This window comes from Leptonychotes weddellii, chromosome 4, assembly GCF_054177405.1.
Source record: "Leptonychotes weddellii isolate Sample4059 chromosome 4, ASM5417740v2, whole genome shotgun sequence".
Classification (NCBI taxonomy): domain Eukaryota; kingdom Metazoa; phylum Chordata; class Mammalia; order Carnivora; family Phocidae; genus Leptonychotes; species Leptonychotes weddellii.
Window position 1 is genome coordinate 92,415,501 of NC_138372.1, and position 17,846 is coordinate 92,433,346.

The window sequence follows — 17,846 nt, forward strand, 5'->3', positions numbered from 1 at the left end:
ACGCAAACAATGAACCATGGAACACTACATCAAAAACTAATGATGTATGGTGATTAACATAACATAATAAAATAAAATTAAAAAAAAGAAATTTATCTCTCTACATATGCATCCTATAACTTCTGTCTCTCTGAAGAACCAGACACTAACACTGGTCCTAACTTTGTTACCAGAAAGAAAAATAATTTAAACGTTTCACACAATTGCAGAAGCCCATGCCCACATCCCTTCTGAGTCCCTCAGAGCTTGACATGAATCCACAGAAAGTGGGGGTCCTTTGTGTTGGAAACAGGATGCTGTGAGGGTGATTTCTCCAAAGTTCACAGCTGAGGCACTAAGCAGAGCCTGTTTGAAGGTCAAAGAATTGGAAGCCGCCGAGCCAGTCATGGCCCACAGGCCATCCTTTTATAAGGAAGGACCCAGAGCAAGGAGGAGGTGGGTCTTGAAACTGAAATGTTTTTGAGGAGAGGTCCAACTATGGCCACGCACAGAGTCACTTGTCACGGTGGGTGTGTGCAGCAGAGCGCCGAGTCTGGATGTCTGCCTGGCTCTGACCCGTCCTGGTGCCTCCTCCCTTCCTCAACACCAGGGAGGTGTGTGGAGGGGACCACAGCCCTCCCCTCCAGGCTGCGAGAACCCTGAGCCCAACCCGCACTGGGATAAGCATTTCACCTGTACGTATCCACAGGATTCGTACTCTTGGTTTGCCCCTTTTTATGGAGGGGCAACTGAGGCACAGAGAAGTAGGAAATCTGCTCAAGGTCACACAGCTACATGGAGGGATGGAATCCTACCCCAGGCATTCAGAATGCAGAGCCCAGGGTCTTGACCCCAACTGCGCTGAATATGAAATTTCTCTTTAAATTGTAGCACCCTAGTTATCATTATTGAATGTGTCAGAGTGGACCAGTAGAAATGTCAGAAAACTCTGGCAAGTGCAATTTGCCAGAGAGTCCCGAGAGAGTTCCACTGTGGTGCAGAAAGGGAGTCAGAAAGGGTGAGAGAAGAACCAACCGGACAAAACGTCCTGGGAAGGTCCTTCTAAATGGACATAGCAGAGGAACAAGTCCAGTCACACACAGGATGTGGGCATGTGGCTGTGTTTTGGTCCATTAATACTATCCCTTTGGAGTCTTCAAGAAACAATTCAGTCCCCGAGTTGGTGGGGCTAAATCTGTTACACAAATATAAAATGACACTGATGGGGCCAAGGGAAGGCTCTCTAAAATTCTCACTAGTCCTTGTTTCCTTCCTTGTGCTTTTCTGGCTTGAGCACCTGTATTCTGGTAGCTCAGAGCTGGGCTGAGTGACCCCGAGGAAAGGAAGAGATTCTGAAAGACCCAGTGTTCTCAGGAGGATGTCAGGTTTCCCGGTCCCACGCAAGTGGCTTTGTTCCTGGGCACTTGCCCCTGTGAACGTGGACCGACGGGAAAGACTTGTGTTTGAGAACTTGGTCCAGTTGAAATCTCAGAATCAGGGGAAGGACTCCGGAGGATATCTGGTCCATAGCTTCCTCAAAGGTATTCTGGCCTCCAGCCCTAGAGCTTCAGATGTTGTAGGTCCAAAATGAGGCCTGGAATTTATATTTTAAAAGTGTTCCTCAATCGATTCTCCATGTGCCTTGGAGCTTCTCTTCTAACACTTTTAGCAGCTCTAGTGTCCACTTTTGCTTGGTTAACTTTAGTGATAGGGTTCTCACTACTTCCTGGGGGTAGCCCGTTAGATTTTTGGGTAGTGTTAATTGCTCAAAAATTTTTTCCTTCATTTAGGCAGAAATCCACACTTTGTTAGCTTCTACCTATTGGTCTAGTTGTGTTCCTTCCATCTGGGCTGTTTTGAGCCTTTCCCAGCAGCGGTTATGATCTCTGCAAGTCTGCGAGAAGTCCTTCCTTCATCTGTGAGGAGACCCTCTTACTGTGAAGGGTCTAGACCATTCATCCTTTGCTGCTGGAAAGTTTTCCTCCTCTTTTTTGTGCATATAAACTTTATTCCTCAGACGACAGCCACCCTGCCTCATGTCCCTGAGTCCTTAGTCCAGGCCTTGCCCAGACCCACCTGGTGACACCTTGGGGCCTTTTAAACCCACTGGGATGTGGTCTTTGGCATCGAGTAGCCTCTTTATCTTTGATATTCTGTTTTCTTGTTTTACAACGGAAATCTTCCACATCACTTACCCACTGTGGTTCTCAAATTCAAGCGATTATGCCCCCTGAGGGATATTTAGCAACATCTGCGAACATTTTGGTGGAAACAACTTGTGGTGGGGGAGCAGTGGTTCTACTGACATCTAACGATTAGAGATCAAGGTATCCTAAACCTACGAAGAACAGGGCAGCCCCCACAACGAAGAATTATCCAGCTCCAACTGTCTTTGGTACAAAGGTCGAAAACTCTACCTTATTACATAAAAAGCAAGGAATGAAAGAAGACAAGAGAAACAAGGAGACTCACATGATTGTGTGCAGCCTGCCGCTAAGGTTCTGGGCCCTGCACTTTGGGGACAAAACTCAGGGAAACAAACAAAAGGGAAGAATGCAGGCCAAGAGGAGGTCCCCAGGGTTCCCAGGGAACCCTAACTATCAAGAAGTCGGCAGGGGGTCCCACATATTTGCACCCGGTAGTCTGGGTTTCCCAAAATGTGGCATCTTTCCCCCTCATCGTATGAATATAATAGGATTTAAAAATAAGCATATTTAAGGGAAAAAGTGAGTGGATTTAAAGAACATACTAAGTAAATAACTGAACAGCTGGGTCATAGGTGTGGCCAAGATTGTAACATGGTCACAGCCGACTGAAGGTTGCTACACCAGGTCTGTGGCAAGGGCCTGTCCTGTAGAAAACGGAGTCACTGGTGTGGATGGGGCGACGGGGAGCGGACGTTCCATTTTTTGCTCTTACAGGGAAAGGGCAGGAGCTCCGATTTGGGAAGAGGCGAGGGGCGGTGCGTGAGAACTTACTGTCCTTGAAGCTCATCTCCACACAGTACTCGTCCCTACGCCTGGACGCGCCAGACCAGCTTCTGTAGCCAGAGAAGGCCCCATCGATCCACTGCCATTGTTGCCTCTGCAAGTAACCAGAGATGGAAGACGGTCCGCCTGCAGGCCTCACAGCCCCTTAGAAACTTGTAAAAATCGGGGCGCCTGGGTGGCTCGGTTGGTTAAGCAACTGCCTTCGGCTCAGGTCATGATCCTGGAGTCCCAGGATCGAGTCCCACATCGGGCTCCCAGCTCAGCGGGGAGTCTGCTTCTCCCTCTGACCATCCCCCGTCTCATGCTCTCTCTCTCTGTCTCATTCTCTCTCTCAAATAAATAAATAAAATCTTAAAAAAAAAAAAAAAGAAACTTGTAAAAATGTGCCATTGCAAAAACTGGGGAAGCCCAGAAACGTGCAAACATAGAAAACTCACCCCATTTATTCACCGAGAGGAAAACATCACTAACAATTTGGCATATTTCCTTCTGGTGTAAACATTTTTCTCTATCACCATATTTTTATGTGCTAACATATGTGGTGATCTTTAAAATACTTCTTCAGCTGCGCACCTTGCTTTCTAAACATTTTTAAGTGGTAATGATGTACTAGAATATACCTTAATTCTGTTGGTGATATTTACATTGTTTCCAACTTACTCTTATTATAAAGAATACTGCCATGAACAACTTTGTTCCTAGAACTGTTTCTGCACTTAAACTTATTTTCTTAGGATAGAAACCCGGTAGTAGAATGAATGGGTCAAAGGGCATCAATATGTTGAGGATACTGATATGCATGGCCAAACTACCTCCCAAACACTTTTCAGTTGTAGGAATTTAAGTCCCCATCTACTGGACAACTTTTCTATATCCTTAAAAATGTTACGCATTAAGACAAAGCGAAAGCTTGATGATCTGATAAGTCAAATTATATTGCTATTTTAATTTGCATTTCTTCGATAACTAGAGACATTGAACAATTTTTGAAAGGATTTTATGAGCTATTAACTTTCTTCAGTTATGAATGTAGAAAATTAAATCACCAAAACAAATCTGGTATAAACAGATGTAAATATTTGTCTGGACTCTGACGGAGAGAGTTCTGACTGATAGCAATGTGAATAGATAAAAATGTATAATTAATTGTATAAAATGCTGGCGATATCTATGGCAAAGTTTTGTCAAGAAACAAAGTCTGGGGGTTCTCTTCTTGTGTTTCTTATGTCTGTTTGGGTTAATGATAGAAGACCCACAAAGAATCTGTAAACTGCAGGTCCCACATAGAGACCTCCACCACCAGCTCAAAGACCTCACGTGCCATTCTTTACAGTGAGGTGTTTGATGGAGACTGAAATGAGGCCCTGGTGAAAAAAATTATGGATGAAATAAAAAGCACAATAGCATCTAGGAAAAGGCTTGGCTGAAAGTTCTCAACTTGAACTCAAGATCTAATGGGAATTTAATTAAGCCAGATCCCATAGCAGGTGTGTGTGTTTATATACACGTATATATATGTATGTTTATATATATATGTATGTATATACCTGTATATACTTACATAACTTTTTTTAAGGCTCTGAAAAGCCGGTCATTTGGTGTTCTAAGATTTGGGAGGACTTTACTTAGAAGTTCTATAAAATGATGCCACTGAAAGGCGCCTGGGTGGCTCAGTCGTTAAGCGTCCGCCTTCGGCTCAGGTCATGATCCCAGGGTCCTGGGATCGAGCCCCACATTGGGCTACCTGGTCCGCGGGAAGCCTGCTTCTCCCTCTCCCACTCCCCCCTGCTTGTGTTCCCTCTCTCGCTGTCTCTCTCAAATAAATAAATAAAATCTTTAAAAAAAATAAAAAACATGTCAAACTCTTTCTGGTGTATTCTGGGCAGTAGGGATAGAGAGGGCATTTCAATATAAGAATTGGCAATGGGTGCACCTGGGTGGCTCGGTCGGTTGGGCATCTGCTTTTGGCTCAGGTCATGATCCCAGGACCCTTGGCTGGAGCCCCACGTCGGGTTCCCTGCTCAGTGGGAAGCCTGCTTCTCCCTCTCCCACTCCCCCTGCTTGTGTTCCCTCTCTCGCTGTCTCTCTCTCTGTCAAATAAATAAATAAAAATCTTAAAAAAAAAAAATGATGCCATTGAAATAATTTCCTCCACTGAGAGCCAGAACAGAGACCCAGAGCTTGAGGCTTTGGCCTCTATGGATTGGAGGCAGTGACTGAAGGAGATCCACAGCCTGTGTCCCTGTCAGTAGGCCTGGAGGCCGTTTCCCAGACTAGGGGCTATCTATCCAGCTTTGCCCAGGGGGCATCAGTGGGCCACGTCGGAGGTTACCTTTTGTGGGTCGTGCAGGCCGATCCACACGGGCTGGTTTCTTTGGTAGCCAGTTATGTGTTTTGCTACGATGGTGGCTTCTTTTACATTCTGGAGAGACGCTAGGTGGGCTCCGTTTCCGTAGGACTGACACTCGAGCTGTGGGCAAGACGTCTTGCTAATCATCTCTTGAGTTTTAAAAGCATAATCCTCACCCCAGAACCCTAGGGCTCCAAGCAACGTGGAGTGCACAGCCCCACCTCTCCCAGAAGTTGAGATCTACACCCTGTGACACTGCCTGTCTCCAGAGGAGAAAACACAACTGCCCCAAGTGTGGGGTCTCGGAGGAAGAGGCGGCTCGAGGCAAGGTTGTGAGCTTTAGGGTCAGTGGACGTGCCTGCGGTCCTCCTGGTCTTGCCCCGACAAGTCACATGACCTCTCGGAGGCTCACACTCCCTATCTGTAAAGTCGAAGAAATAATTACTCTGCTACACAAGGGAGTTGTGTGAGGATATAATGGCTATAATTAAATATTCTAATTCTGCATTTCAACAAATCTAAGAAATCACTGATTATAAAACGTGCCCTTTGTTTCATGTCCCACTAGAAAGGAAAGAGAGAAAAAAAAAATCAGTGTCACTTTATCTAAGGGAACACATGTGAACAGGATGAGTCTAGAGCAGATAGAATAAGGTGGGCTCTTCACGGAGCACCTCCAAAATGATGAGCACCTCACACACAGTGTCCCACTCAATCCTCACGCCAGTCTCAGGAAGTAGGACCCACCTTTAGTTTATGGTGGAGAAATGCACGATCAGAAAAGGGCGTTAGACTTAGTTGCCCAAGAATAGAGCCCAGGTCTGTGTAACTCCCAAGTTTGATGTCGGTTTTATTGTAAATTATTCTGGCCCTATACTGCACAAGAATAATATACTGTAAATTGTAAACGGTGCTCTGTACCTTATCTTTATTTGGTACCAAATAGGAACAGTGTGGACTGTCTACAAATCTGTGATGCTTCCTCCAAGGAGAGGGGAGACTCCTCAGATGCTGGTCGAGAATTGAAGATCCCGTGTTCGCGACCTTCTGATTCTAGAAGAATGTGCCTGTCTGTTTGCTTTTCCTCAGCAGTGGCCATAAGATTTAATCTAGTTGGAGTTTTGAGTGTCTTCATCCCAGTTAAACTAGACCAGGGGCTGGGGTGCAAGCATGTATCTATCTACTCCGGTGCAACTTTCCAGACCCAAGTTTGTTTTACTCCTGTATGGTTTTTTTTCATCCCAAATTCTTGTTCTTCAAAGATGCTACTTTCATTCCTATGCAAGAGAATGCGGGCGGGATTTTTCTTATCGATTACTGAATGATAATCACATTTTGTTTCAGGTATCGGATGGAAGATGTGGCATAACCATTCCCTAACCAGAAATTTACTGTCCAATTAAACGAGACAACCTTTTATATACACACGTCTTAGAGCTAGATAGAGATATATACTTATTTTATGCTCTTTGGGGGTTGTGTTACAGGATCTGCCTACATGATAAAACCTAATTTAACACAACTTAGTTGAATAAAAGGATCCCTCTGGCATCCTGCTCGTGATGAGATGTGGTTAGAGTTGAATGTTCATACAGCCCTCCCATTTGTCAACCACTTCACAACACCAGAATGCTTCCAGACCCCTAATTTCATTTGACTTTCAAACTTGTGAGGCATGGAAGCCAGATTACCAGTCAACATTTGGTGAGAGTACCAGTCACAAAGGATTCCTGGGACAGAAGAGGAAACGGGCTCCAAGTGGTTCCGTGAGATTTTCCTCCAAGTTCCCACGCCTGGTAGTGAGGGAACCGGGCCTGGAACCCAGACCTCTCTGCCTCTCGTGTGCGAGATCAGATCTACCCATCATCTTCATGGCCCCCTCCATACCAGGGCTCTCGAGAACTAAGATTGGCCCTCAACTCTGGCAACTAGTCAAGCAGTAGCAGTGGCCACGGTAAAGGTTTGCCGGGTCCTTTTCCAGTACCTTCTCTGCATTCTGTTCAGGAGTAACCGGTCAGCTCTGCTAAGGCTCTGGATCAATCCTCTGGACTGTTTTTGCCTTGAGAACCTCAACTGAGCACCCAGCCTCTGCCGTAGGCTCTTTGCAAGTTATTTTAATGGATCCTCCTGAGAAGCCTGTAGGGTAAAGTGCCATCCCCATTTTAAAGCAAGAAAACCAATCAAGTGAGGTATGACTTAACTCTGTAAGGCGGGGTCATGATTTAAACTCAGGTCTATATTACTCCCAAGTCCCCCAGGTATCTTCCTCTTTGTGTTGGCAGAATTCGGGCTGGAATCTCTGGAGACCGGCAGTACAGGTGGCCTTTCAAGATTTCTTCAAGTTTGCTTCTCAAGAATTGAGGAGAAGTTCATTGCTCTCCACCAGCTTGCTTGCTTTCAGCAAACAGTGTCTGGGAAACCCCTTCTTCATTTAGTGTTCTCTCTCTCTCTCTTTCTTCCTCTCTCTCTTTCTCTGTAACCATCATCCACATCAGCCCAGGAAGCACTGCATTAGGGCTGATTTCCCTGGGTTTGTTCCACTAGTTACTCTGGGTATAACCTTGGGAGAGTCACTCATGCTCACACTGCATCGAAATCTTCTGTTTAAGTGTCACAACCTTGCACTAATCCTGCACTTTTTAAGGCCAGAGAAGACTTTGTAGCTTCAATAGCTGTCACTTGTTAAGTGCTCCATCATCACTGAGTTATTTATAAACAGAATTCTGAGGCCATTCTGGGCCCAGATCACACCACATTTCCCCATAAGGTGCCCCCAACCAGTCACGTCCATTAAAGAACCACAACCCAGAGAAACAGCTGCATGGGCTCCCCACACTCCTCGGAGGTGAAGTGGCTACTTGGGTGTCTTCTAGACAAAGCCTCAGTGAAACAAAACCAGCGCCTTTGTTGGGGGGCTGTGGGCAGTGAGGCCTTCCATTTGTTTAGACTGCTTCACTTTCTGTCAGGCGGTTCTGAAGACCGTGCCCCAGGCCTGGTTGCACACTGCTCTTTCTGGCAAATGAATGAGTGCGACACACAACCGCCTTCTCCCCATTTCAGCAGCCAGGTGCCTCCTCAGAATGCCAAGGCAGGACCCTTACTTCTGAGTCACATGAGACCTGCAGCACCTGGTGGCCCCTGGCTTTAGAGACACCCGTCCAAGCATGGGGCCCGGTTTCTTACCTCAGCTTCAGACCAGCTCCTCAGCTTCCGGAAGTATCCGTAGCAATTGGACAGGTGGTAAAACCATCCAGGAGCACAGCTGGGTCTCATGAGGACGTCTGCACAGACACCAGAGGCAAGCACAGGTTAGGAGGGCAAAAACAATCACTTCCCACGTGGTCAGTTTCCAGAATGACCCGGAGACTGGGTGCCCTGAGGAAAGATCCTGCTAAGCTGCCAAAACTTTATACCATTCATCTTTCTCCCAGCCTTCTCCAAAGGGAACTATGGCCTTTATAAGGGTAACTGTGCATTGGAGAAAAGGATACAATCAGAGCTTTTGAGGATCACTGGTGGGCGCTGGTTCTGAACTGACACGAATTCCATGAGACTCAAAAACGTCACTGTGGTCCATCTGAGGAGGGGTTTATGGAGCTCAGGTGACCACAGAGGTTTAGCTAGGAGGTTCACGGCAGGCCCGGTGGGACCCGCAGCCCACCCTGTGATTGTTTCCCCGGTTATCGAATGCACGATTGGAACAGACATACTGAGCAACCGACACAATCCCCACTTTGGTCGTGAGGTCGAACAGCCAGAATTGAAGGCAGCACAAGGTTTTAGGCATTACAAGGAAGGAGTGGTGGTTTCGGCCAGGGGGACACAGGACAGGTTAGCACTGAAGTTTGCCTTAAGGAGAGGGGATCTTTCGGGCGCCTGGGTGGCTCAGTTGGTTAAGCGACTGCCTTCGGCTCAGGTCATGATCCTGGAGTCCCGGGATCGAGTCCCGCATCGGGCTCCTTGCTCAGCGAGGAGTCTGCTTCTCCCTCTGACCCTCTCCCCCCATGCTCTCTCTCTCTCAAATAAATAAATAAAATCTTTAAAAAAATAAAAATAAAAAAAATAAAAATAAAAAGGAGAGGGGATCTTTCAGGCAAGCATGGTGGAAAGGAGAAGGAGAACCGAGGCCTGGAAGCCAAGGAAACTGTGACAGAGAGAGGCATGGGCTCTTCCTGCTAGTTGAGTAGTGAGGGGGCCGCATCTGAAGGTTCAAGAAGCAAGGAGCTGGCTGGAGATGCAGACGGCCTAGATGAAGGGAAGGCCAGGCTGGTACGTTTGGGCTTCGCGACCCCGTGGCCACGCTCCAGTGCTAGATGGGAGTGCAGAGCTCCTCCTGCTCCTGGAGGATGTCCACAGACTGTGTCACATCGTGAGCGTTTCCTCTCTCGCTACTCAAGTGACACCACTGTCCCTTGTCTGCCCCATTCTCCTGTTCTATTTCATCCCATGCCTGAAAATCTCTAGGGACTTCCTATGCTTTCAGATAAGCTCCCAACTCTGGTTAGCATGGAAGGGCTTCCGTGACCTGGCCCCACAGCCCTCTCCAGCTGGGTCTTCCTGCACAGCAACCCCAGAAAGTCTCTACAGCTGGGAGGATGATCTGTGGAGGAGCAATGGAATGACCGGTGGGAGTGTCCTGGCTCTACTTCCTTCCGGGGGATAGAAACCAGAGAGCTTTGGTGAAGTCCCAGAGTAGGGTGACTGGTTTCTCACTCCCTGGGTTTAGCTGGGATGAATTTCAAGCCCCTGCAGGGAAGCCAGACCCAGAACAACAGGGAGCTAACTCTCTGGTTAGTTGGCTCCACAGGAGGGCTTGGGGGCTGCCTCCCATAGTCTTTCATACTCTAGCATGGGTCAGAGAAAGTGGCTGAATCCCCCAAGTCCTGACCAGCCTAAGGATTGAGAAAACTGGTGGCTGGCAGTCGGCATGGGGGAGGGCGGAAAACCTTTGAGTACAAGGACATATCAAAGGTAGGCTAAGGCGAGGACCACAGACTTGAGCCCAGGACACCAACATGATGCCCAAAGAACCCTGCTTCTCTTCCTTTGTCCTCCCAATGCATCTCCCCTTGGCCAAAGTATTCCCCAGTGGGAGGAATGCCAGGTTATATACATGCTCAGGCATGGTTTCCCTCACGGGGCTCATGGGACTCTGAGAGGCACCGTGGACTAGGAGCCCGAACATCACATAATCTTGCTATGTGATCTTGGGCAAGTCTAGACTTCCTTCGGGCCTCATCTTCCTTGTAAACAGAACAAAGGCATTACACCAAATGTGCCCACATTTCATTTCTTTCCATTTCAGATATTCTATGATACATATTCTTAGCTCATGCATACTGCTTTCTTCCCGGCTTTTTCCACTGGAAGATCTTAGGGTATTGATTCTCACTTTGTTGACATGTTACTTTGTACCCGATGCTGGGACTACACGGGTGTAGGAGCCATCTCTCCAACGAGGCTCTAAGTCCCTTGCAAACCAAAATTCCCAGTATGTTCAAGTGGGAAAACGATGCATGAACATTGGGTAGCTCTATACTTACTGACTGCTAGGTGTCAGGTGCTTCAAATACATTACCTCCACCCTTCACAAGAAACTTGTAAAATAATTGCCATAACCGACATTTAGTTGATAATTTAACTATGGCTCACAACCACACAAGGCTGGAATGTGTTTGAGTCTATAGTCCTCGCACTTTTTACCACATAACATTGTCTTCTGTTTCTGTCTTTGACATCTATTTTTTTTTTTCTTTTTAAAGATTTTATTTATTTGACAGAGAGAGACACAGCGAGAGAGGGAACACAAGCGGGGGCAGTGGGAGAGGGAGAAGTAGGCTTGCTGAGCAGGGAGCCCGATGCGGGACTCGATCCCAGGACCCTGGGGTCACGACCTGAGCCAAAGGCAGACGCTTAACCCCTGAGCCACCCAGGCGCCCCGGTCTTTGACATCTATTGCCTGCAGCAGCTAAACATGGTGTGGGGCGAGTGGAAGGCTGGGGGTGTGCTGCGTGAACACTGGCTGTGGGCTCAGATCCAGCTGAGTGACTGATACTCACTACCCAGGACTTCAGTGCTGGCTACACAGCTCAGCACCAGGAGCAGCCGCAGGCTGTGGGGGGCCATCTTCCTCTTCCCCGGGGCTGCAGGAGTGCTTCCTATAAGGGTCTCAGAGACCTTGTGAGTTTTCCCTCGAAGTTCCTGGATTCGCCTGGGTCTGCAATCTGAACACAGTGGGTGAGACAGACCCAGGAATTTAGATGCCAAATCACATATGGAGGGGAAAAAAAAAAGTTTTTCTCGCTAAACCCAGATTATTCAACAAAGGCAATCTCAAGCTAACTGTAGAGATTAGGAATATTTAATTTATGTCACCTGCAAGGCCTCTGGTCCAGTGCCAGAGACCTAACCGGACTGGGCTTAAAGTCTGGAGGAAAGGCATTTGGTATATTGTGAAGAGCCTGCTCCTGCTATTCTCAAGAGGACCAGCAGAGGGAGCCTAAGGCAAACTTTCTCAGAGACGGGGCAGTAACCGTCAACTCCATTAAATCAAGTCAGTCCCAAGAGTGAACTTGTCTATGTTAGAATCAAAAGTGCACATATGGTCCAATACCCATATTTTACAGATGAGAGGACCTGAGGTCTATGGGTATGAAGTGGTTTATTCTTTGTCACACAGCTACAACTAGATACCCTCACTTTAGGGCAACCCTCTTTCCTTCACACTTAGGTGATAACCACATTTTTTTTTTTAAGAAAATTATCTTTCCCCATCACGAGACAGTACATGAATTATTAAAATATCCGTGAAAAACAGGAAAATAGGAAATAAATTCTATCTCCTAGCTTTTAGTGAATAGCATATAGACATCTTTCTAGGTACATCTACGTGTCGGTTTGTGTATCATTTTTATATAAATCGAGTCATGTTACCTGGTTTCATTTCTCAGAAACTGATTGATTGTAATGAACCTTCTTCCCCTAGCATAACTATTATGCAGTTTCGATCCCCTCTTTAGTATAAATGCACATACTCAGGGCTGTGACTTCACAGAACATGCACGTTGTCACACTGATACCCTTGGCTAAAATGCCCTCTGCATGGGCTGTTCTGTACGTTCCAGCACACAGACAGCAATGCTGGTTCCCCCAAACTTCAAGGAACACCCAATCTGTTCATTTTTTTCTTGCTAATTTTGGCACAATAAAGAAAAATCTCACTGGTTAGTATTTTTTAAATATTCATAATTAAATTACTTAAATTGGTAATTTTTAAAATTTTTCAAAATATATAAAAAGAAGTTGAACATCTTTTTATATAATGATTGACTGGGCTTTTTAATTTCTTTGGTAAATTTTTGGTTGACAGCTTTGCACATTTTTTCTGTTTGATTGCCATCTTTTTTCTCAGGAATCTGTAGGGCCTTTCTTTGTGCATTTATTGCCTTTCATATATTACTAAACATATTTCCCATTTTGTATTTCTTCTTATCTTTTGCCACACTGAAAACTTCAAAAATTGTCATATTTACCTTCTTTTTTATAATATTCAGAATTTATATCAGAAAAATGGGCCATTACCATCCATGTAAGATTAAAATATCTACCCATATTCTCTTTTATTTTCATCCATCTGGCATTTATTTTAGTGTAAGCATGCAACTGGGTCCAAGATTTTCTTCCAAACAATTATTAGGATGAGTAATTCATCGAATCCTCCCTTGAGCATACTTTATGATCCAAAAATCAGAATATATTCTAACTATAAAATAATAGATCGCTTAAGTGGAATGATGGAACATAATATTCAACTTTCCTGGACAATCTGAAGGTTCGATCCATAAACAGGTCCATGTGAGCACTCTGACACAGTGTGAATGAAGAAGGAAACCAAATGGTGAAGATTGTGATGGATCCCCCCAACCTTTTACATCATTGCATTAACCCTGCACTTCTCTGAGGCACCTCCCTTCCGAAGGTGACTGAGGTATGTTCAATGTCCTGCAACCCCCTTAAAATACAAACAGCAAGGACTTCTCTGTCCAACCAAATGTCTGGGGGAAGGGAGGTACAGCATCTTTTGGAATAATCTGTAAGTGGATCTTAACAAACTGACATTCACTGGATGCTCCCATGTCACCTAATCTAATCATAACTAGGCTTCCTTGTAGGTATCATTAACTTATTTTACACATGAAGACACAAACTTCATTGAGATTAAGGAACTTTCCCAAAGTTTCACGGCTGTTAGATTTCACAGCCATGATTTAACCCGATGCTGACACCAAAGGCAACGCTCTTTATAATAAGGGAAGAAAGAAATGCATAGTTCAAGTTAAAAAACACAGCAGCAAAAAGCATGACTAACATCATTAGACCTAGAGCATGTCGTTTCTGGCCCAGTGAAAAGCTGGTAAAGGAAAACAGATATTCAAAGAAAGCCTTCTGCCCTCAACTGGATGATTACCTGGTTGGCCCTCAAGGCTTTGAGGACCCCTGCCTTCTTCGGTGTCCTGAGAGATCCCAGGCAGTTTCTTGAGTTCTTATATCTTCTTGCTTCCAGAATTATATGACCTTTGTTTTAATCATAACGCAATAGTATTGCTTGAAGTAATAATTCATCCATAAAAGTCTTATCTGTAGTCAAAGTGAATGTGTGAGAGAAGGCTTGAGAATGAATCAAATAGCCAGAAGAACCCTTCCCTGTTGGTAAATAGTCTTTCCTTTCCATCCCACCTTATCAAACCTGACAACGCCCTGTGATCTGTTAGAAGCCCATCTTCTCTCCCTGTATTTACTTTTTCTTCTGTCACTCTTTTTTTTAAGATTTTTTTAATTTATTTGACAGAGAGAGACACAGTGAGAGAGGGAACACAAGCAGGGGGAGTGGGAGAGGGAGAAGCAGGCTTCCTGCTGAGAAGAGAGCCCGATGCGGGCCTCGATCCCAGGACCCTGGGATCATGACCTGAGCCGAAGGCAGACACTTAATGACTGAGCCACGCAGGCGCCCCTAGTTAAGAGTTTCTTTCTTTATTTTTTTATTTAATTTAATTTATTTATTTGACAGAGAGAGACAAAGAGAGAGAGGGAACACAAGCAGGGGGAGGGGGAGAGGGAAAAGGAAGCTTCCCGCTGAGCAGGGAGCCCAATGTAGGGCTCAATCCCAGGACCCTGGGATCATGACCTGAGCCAAAGGCAGACCCTTAACGAATGAGCCACCCAGGTGTCCCTTCTGTCAATCATTTTGTCTCTTTCTACTGTCAATTTCCTTTATTTCTCCTTCCTTTGTATAAAGATGCCCCACTTCAACTCTGGAGAATCAGGATGTGTCTATCTTTGCAGAAAGGATTTGCCACCAGGTCTGGACATAAGTTATGCACCCCCGTGGTGTGCTTGAGGGGTCCATACAGACTTTCCTCTTTAAGGCACCAACCCCATTCCCTTCATCATGCATCCCATTCCTCAAATACCTGTTTCAGCTCCTTCTCCTGTTCTTCAGAAACAAGGCACTGAAATCTTGTCCTAATGCGGGGCAATTATGTCAAAATAGCGTACACTGATACAATATTTTACCATGCAGTGTTCTCACTTGAGTCATTACATGAGCTCCTACCAGAATCCCTGGGAGTGATGTAGGACATATATCCCCATTTCACACTGAAGAAACCAGATGTTAACAGAGAGTAAAAAGCCTGCTCAGTCTGGATCATAATGCTGGTCAGTGGTGGAGCTGGACATTGACCTCAGGCCTTCTCTGTTTCCTGAATCACACAGTCTAATTAAGAAAAGAACCTATTTGGAAAAGGCAACACGATTTCCTTCTCTGGTGTAGGTAGCAAAATATTAAACTATGTTGAAGGTGTCAGAGATCATTCAACCTCAACAGACTAGAATGTTAAGGCCGGGAAGGATAACATTATTTCTCAGGTCGTGTGCTTTTGCTCTACCGCTGAGGAACCTGGGGCCCAGAGAAGCACCAGGACTAACTCAGTACACAGCTAGTTCAGAGTGAAGCTGGTATCAGAAGCTAGACTTTCTTCCTCTCAACTCAAGGTTCTTTTTACAAAGCTACTCGGGCTTTGCCATCCGCTTTTTTCTAGCCTGTATATACATCCATGGCAGGACAAGAGAAAGTCATGTTTCCATGTTGTACAAAGTGTATTTTAGAGAACCTCTGCCATTCTGATGATGCTTTGGGGAAAGAACACAAGACCTGGCTTCTGATGGATGTGGGTTCAGGTCCTAATTCTGTTACCTACTCGCTGTGTAACATTGGGTGTGCTCCTGAACCTCACTGTGCCTCAGTTTCCTAACTGTATGTGGCAGGATATTACCAGATGAATTTTGTTTTTTTACACTACCTGTTAAACACAGCTTTTTCCCCTTTAGGCGGCTGAATGGGAATCATCATTGTTTACTGACACAACAAAGAACAAAGTTATTAATTCCAAGCCTTTTGCGTTCAAAAGCTCTGGTCCAGATGTAAGAGAGAAAGTTTTGACAAAATATATGTCTAGGGAGATTTCCCAACCCGCAACCTTCACCCTGCTAGCTTCATGTCACTATATAAAGATTTTAAGGTCTTGAGATACAAGAGGGAAGAGAAGGAGATGAGACAAGAGGATTAGAAACTCATAGGACTTTAAGTGGTCTTACATGGAATCCTCCCATTAGTTAGCTCCAAACCAGGGCATTGATGGAACCCACATAAAACTTTGGAATATAAGAACACAGAGAACTCAAGTAATATCTGAACTGAAAAGCACCACTGAATACTGAGTAGAATTATTTGAAATTTTTCTACATGTAGACACATCATACATGAAAGTTAGAGAGAACCCGAAAACTGTAAATCAGCAATTACCTCCAAAACTAGGTCAGAATAGTATCATACCAGAGTAATAAAAATGGAAGGAAAATTAAAATAAATAAATAAATAAATAAATAAATAAATAAAACATATAAATAAAAATAAAGAAATAAAAATAAATAAAATGTGTGAAGGGAAACAACTTTCAACCTGGAATTCTATACCCAGCCAACCAGTCACTGAAGGGGGGGCATGCAATTAAGACAAGTGAAAATTATAAAAACTTAGAAAGGTTACTGTCCATAGTCTGTTCCTGAGATTACTGCTCAAGCATGTCTTTTGGAAAAAAATAAAATAATCCCTGAAGAAGAGAATGTGGTACAATAAAGAGATAGGTGTTGATGTTAAATAAGAATTCTAATGTTTAGAATAAGATTCATAGTGACTTTTAGTTTTTCTTTTTAATACAAGCTGGGTCTAAAATACCAACAACAACAAGAGGAATTAAAGTTTGGAATGAAGTTAAAATTTCATTTCTAAGGTCTGATGCTAATTAAATTTACTTTATTAGAAAATTTTCATTTGAGGGGTGCCTGGGTGGTATAGTCAGTTAAGCTTCCAGCTCTTGGTTTTGGCTCAGGTCATGATCTCAGGGTCCTGAGATTGAGCCCTGTGTCAGGCTCCATGCTCAGTGCAGAAGTCTGCTTGAGATTCTCTCTCCCTCTCTCTCTCTGCCCACCCCCTCAAATAAATAAGTAAATCTTTAGAGAAAAAAAAAGAAAATTTTCATTTGAGTCTGTGTATTTCCAGAATACTATTTGTATAATGCAAACTTGATGTTGTTACATTTATGAGGAAATACTAAAATTGAGCCCCACCTCCATCCAAACTTTTAGGACAGCAGGAAAAATCTTCCCGTCTTAGCCCCTTCCGTGACTCTAGCCTCGCACTGGGGCTCCATCCACTTATGTCTTTTTTTTTTTTTTATTTGACAGAGAGAGATAGCGAGAGCAGGAACACAAGCAGGGGGAGTGGGAGAGGGAGAAGCAGGCTTCCTGCCGAGCAGGGAGCCCGATGTGGGACTCGATCCCGGGACCCCGGGATCATGACCTGAGCCGAAGGCAGATGCTTAACGACTGAGCCACCCAGGCGCCCATCCATCCACTTATGTCTTAACTCCATCAACAGCCCCTGTCAGTGCTTCCTGGAAACCATACAAGGTCATGTCTCCATGCCTTTTTCTGTGTCATTCCCCTTTTTTGCAATACTCTTCTCTTTATTTGTTTGGTCATGTTTATTTGTCTTTTAATTAATTAATTCAGTAAGTGTTGAATGTTATTAAGTACAAGGATGGGGGCGGAATTGGTGCAGTGGAGAAGACATCAAGAGGTAAGAAAAAGAACATTGATCTGGTCCCCTGCTCAGACCCCAGCTTGGTCTGGAAGCTTCTTGGTTTGAAGCTTCCCTTACTCTACTCTTGGACAGCAGAGTTGCCTCTCTTGTGCTCACATACCTCACGCTTGTATTTAACTTGTGTTTTCTGCCTAAGCTACTTTGGGTCTGAGATCACACCAATTCATCTTCACAACCTTATGCTCAGGAAGTTTTAGTGCTAAACTGACCAGCAACCTAAGAAAGAGTAGCTGCTTCCAAACCTGCCCCTTTTCCTCTTAGGTGTTTCCTTCTGGAGGACAAGCAGGCTCACTCATGCCTTTCT

The 17,846-nt window shown here is 44.8% G+C and overlaps 1 protein-coding gene across 2 annotated transcripts in view; it reads right to left on the reverse strand.

Moving 5' to 3' along the window:
• The window catches only part of REG4 (regenerating family member 4), a 266,112-nt gene that overhangs the window by 1,721 nt on the left and 246,545 nt on the right, over positions 1-17,846 (reverse strand). Inside the window, exons 1-5 of one of the 2 annotated variants that reach the window (XM_081815802.1) lie at positions 13,787-13,933; positions 11,379-11,543; positions 8,503-8,600; positions 5,302-5,439; positions 2,958-3,063 (exon numbers count right to left, since the gene is read on the reverse strand). In XM_081815802.1, coding sequence (XP_081671928.1) covers positions 2,958-3,063; positions 5,302-5,439; positions 8,503-8,600; positions 11,379-11,445 — 409 coding nt within the window. In that variant the 5' untranslated portion in view covers positions 11,446-11,543; positions 13,787-13,933. Of the gene's footprint in view, positions 1-2,957; positions 3,064-5,301; positions 5,440-8,502; positions 8,601-11,378; positions 11,544-13,786; positions 13,934-17,846 lie in introns of those variants that run through there. The other variant, XM_081815803.1, reaches the window with a different exon arrangement.